Source organism: Carlito syrichta, unplaced genomic scaffold, assembly GCF_000164805.1.
Source record: "Carlito syrichta isolate Samal-C Ts95f unplaced genomic scaffold, Tarsius_syrichta-2.0.1 Scaffold130557, whole genome shotgun sequence".
Classification (NCBI taxonomy): Eukaryota; Metazoa; Chordata; class Mammalia; order Primates; family Tarsiidae; genus Carlito; species Carlito syrichta.
The window spans coordinates 1,865-3,319 of record NW_007074653.1 but is presented as its reverse complement, the minus strand read 5'-3'; the positions used below and the strand labels follow the sequence as shown (position 1 = coordinate 3,319).

At 65.0% G+C, this 1,455-nt stretch overlaps 1 protein-coding gene across 1 annotated transcript in view; it reads left to right on the top strand.

The window, feature by feature from the left end:
• The window catches only part of LOC103250530 (protein CASP-like), a gene marked incomplete at both ends in the record, with an annotated part of 7,649 nt that overhangs the window by 4,853 nt on the left and 1,341 nt on the right, over positions 1 to 1,455 (top strand). Inside the window, 2 exons of the mRNA XM_008049124.1 lie at positions 4 to 120; positions 1,360 to 1,443. Coding sequence (XP_008047315.1) covers positions 4 to 120; positions 1,360 to 1,443 — 201 coding nt within the window. The remainder of the gene's footprint in view (positions 1 to 3; positions 121 to 1,359; positions 1,444 to 1,455) is intronic.

Below are 1,455 nucleotides of genomic sequence, written 5' to 3'. Positions count from 1 at the left end.
CAGGAGAACCGCATGGCCCAGCACACCCTGCAAGCCCTGCAGAGCGAGCTGGACAGCCTGCGTGCCGACAACATCAAGCTCTTTGAGAAGATCAAGTTCCTGCAGAGCTACCCCGGCAGGGTGAGTACTTCTCTCCCGGCCTCAGCCCCAGGTGGGGCCCGGCAGCAAAGCAACCACAAAGCAACTGGGGGCACACGTGGCAGCCCTGGGCCTGGGGCCCCCCGAGGCCATCCAGCCCCCTGCCTGCCTGCTGGCTGTCCTCTCTAAGCTGGGACAAGCCCCCAGAGCAGAGCCATTGTAGAGATGTTTCCATCAGAGAAGACCCTGGGCCCCCTCTGTGAACTGGAGCAGGCCACTAGCCGCCCCAGGACCTGGATTTTGAGCGCGCAGGACAGGGCATTTTTTTAAATTTAAGAAACAGAATAAAAGCCGGGCTTGGTGGCTCAGCCTGTCATCCTGCACTTTGGGAGGCCGAGGTGAGTGGATTGCCTGAGCCTGCGGGTTCGAGACCCGCCTAGGGAACTTGGCGAGACCTCATCTCTACAATAAATCAAAAACTAGCCGGGCGTGGTAGTGCGCGCCTGTAGTTCCGGCGGATGGCTGAGGCAGAAGGATCGCCAGAGCCCAGCAGGTCGAGGCTGCGGTGGCCGGGAGCGGCCACTGCCCTCCAGTCTGGGCGACAGAGTGAGACTCCAACTCAAAAAAAAAAAAAGAAGGAAAGAAGCAGAATATGATCCAACCCCCCCAGAAACCAGTCAAGAGGATGGAGTAGAAACCTACCTACCGACTGTGGTCGTCCAGGCTGGGAGGCCCGCCCGTGGCTTCTCCCAGCCCCCAGGCCTCCCAGAGACCACGTCTCGCAAGGACACCCCCTCTGTGCCTGAGGGGAGACAGCAGCAGGGCCTCCCCGGGGTGAGACGCTGGTGGAGCCCGGTCCCCACCCAGCAAGGCTCTCCCGACCGCCAGAGGGCGCCCCGACTCTGCAGACCTGCCTGGCTCTGGGTGGCTGGCCAGGGGCATCTCCCTTCCAGGTCCGTGCCCCCACGGCCGTCCCCACACCCCTGGCGAACCCACCTCCCTCCACCTGCGCCCGGCCCTGCTGTCTTGACCCTTCCAGCCCCTGCACGCAGTTCCCCAGACGGGCCCAGGGCCCCGCCCCCCGGGGGAGAAGTCGAGGCAGCCACCGCCTTCGCGTTGTCACCGCAGCACCCTCTTCCAGCTCTGAGATCTGGGGCTGCTTCCCCGGCCTCGGGGAGCGCCTCCCTTTTGCAGACGGGGAAACCGAGGGTCCGCCGCGCCCCCACGGGGCCTTCCTGCTGGCCCAGGCGGCTGACCGGCTCTCTCCTCTCCCTCCTGCAGGGCGGCAGCAGCGACGACACCGAGCTGCGCTACGCCTCCCAGTACGAGGAGCGCCTGGACCCCTTCTCCTCCTTCAGCAAGCGGGTTCGCGAGCCG